Source organism: Bison bison, unplaced genomic scaffold (genome assembly GCF_000754665.1).
Source record: "Bison bison bison isolate TAMUID 2011002044 unplaced genomic scaffold, Bison_UMD1.0 scf7180017864180, whole genome shotgun sequence".
Classification (NCBI taxonomy): Eukaryota; Metazoa; Chordata; class Mammalia; order Artiodactyla; family Bovidae; genus Bison; species Bison bison.
The window spans coordinates 6,782,167-6,783,345 of record NW_011494752.1 but is presented as its reverse complement, the minus strand read 5'-3'; the positions used below and the strand labels follow the sequence as shown (position 1 = coordinate 6,783,345).

The 1,179-nt window shown below is 70.0% G+C and overlaps 1 protein-coding gene across 1 annotated transcript in view; it reads left to right on the top strand.

The window, feature by feature from the left end:
* Nucleotides 1–6: 6 nt before the first annotated feature.
* PPP1R9B (protein phosphatase 1, regulatory subunit 9B) overlaps nucleotides 7–1,179 on the top strand; it is a 16,200-nt gene continuing 15,027 nt past the window's right edge. Inside the window, 2 exon segments of the mRNA XM_010843154.1 lie at nucleotides 7–1,032; nucleotides 1,035–1,174. Of these exon segments, the coding sequence (XP_010841456.1) occupies nucleotides 468–1,032; nucleotides 1,035–1,174 (705 nt within the window). The 5' untranslated portion in view covers nucleotides 7–467.

The window sequence follows — 1,179 nt, the reverse complement described above, 5'->3', positions numbered from 1 at the left end:
GCCGAGCAGCTATGGGCGCCCGGGTGCCGGGCCCCTGGAGAGCCAAGGCCCCCGGCCGGGGTGGGGGGTGCCGGGTCTACCAGCCCCGCTGACACCACCTCGGACGATGTGAGCGGGCGCCTCCGCTGCTGCAGGGCAAGCGGTCCCACCGGCTCCGAGCGCCGCTTTTCTAATTTGGGTGGGGGCGACCATACCAGGCCGCTCGGGCTTTGGTAGAAGGGCGGGCTGTCTTTGGCAGCTTGGTTGGGGGAGGCGATCCACACAGGGCGCTCGGAGGTTTTTTTTTTTCCTTTTTTTTTTAAAGCGAGGTTAACTGTTTTGGGCAGCTTGGTTTTGGGGGGAGGCTTTAAAAAGGCCTTTCGGGGTTCCTTTTCTCTGGGGGAGGGGGCGGTGGTCCCGACTTGGCCCGCCGCCTGTTGGAAGGGGGGAGCGGGAAGCGTTGGGATGCGAACCCGGCTCCCCCCACTATGATGAAGACGGAGCCACGGGGGCCTGGGGGTCCCCTCCGGAGCGCCTCCCCGCACCGCAGCGCCTACGAGGCGGGCATCCAGGCTCTGAAACCGCCCGACGCGCCCGGGCCCGACGAGGCACCCAAGGCAGCCCACCACAAGAAATATGGCTCCAACGTCCATCGCATCAAAAGTATGTTCCTGCAGATGGGCACGACGGCAGGCGCGCCGGGCGATGCGGGCGGCGGCGCGGGCCCCACCGAGGCCCTGCGGGCGCCCGAGCGCGGCGTGCGCTTGTCGCTGCCGCGGGCCAGCAGCCTGAACGAGAACGTGGACCATAGCGCCCTGTTGAAGCTGGGCACCAGCGTATCGGAGCGCGTGAGCCGCTTCGACTCCAAGCCCGCGCCCTCCGCGCAGCCCGCGCCGCCGCCGCACCCGCCGTCCCGGCTGCAGGAGACGCGGAAGCTGTTCGAACGGAGCGTCCCTGCGGCCGCGGGCGGCGACAAGGAGGCCGCGGCGCGTCGGCTGCTGAGGCAGGAGCGCGCCGGCCTGCAGGACCGGAAGCTGGACGTCGTGGTGCGCTTCACGGCAGCACCGAGGCGCTGGACAAGCTGGACGCCGACGCCGTGTCGCCGACGGTCAGCCAGCTAAGCGCTGTCTTTGAGAAGGCCGACTCGAGGACCGGCCTCCACCGCGGGCCCGGGCTGCCCAGGGTCGCGGCCCCCGGGAT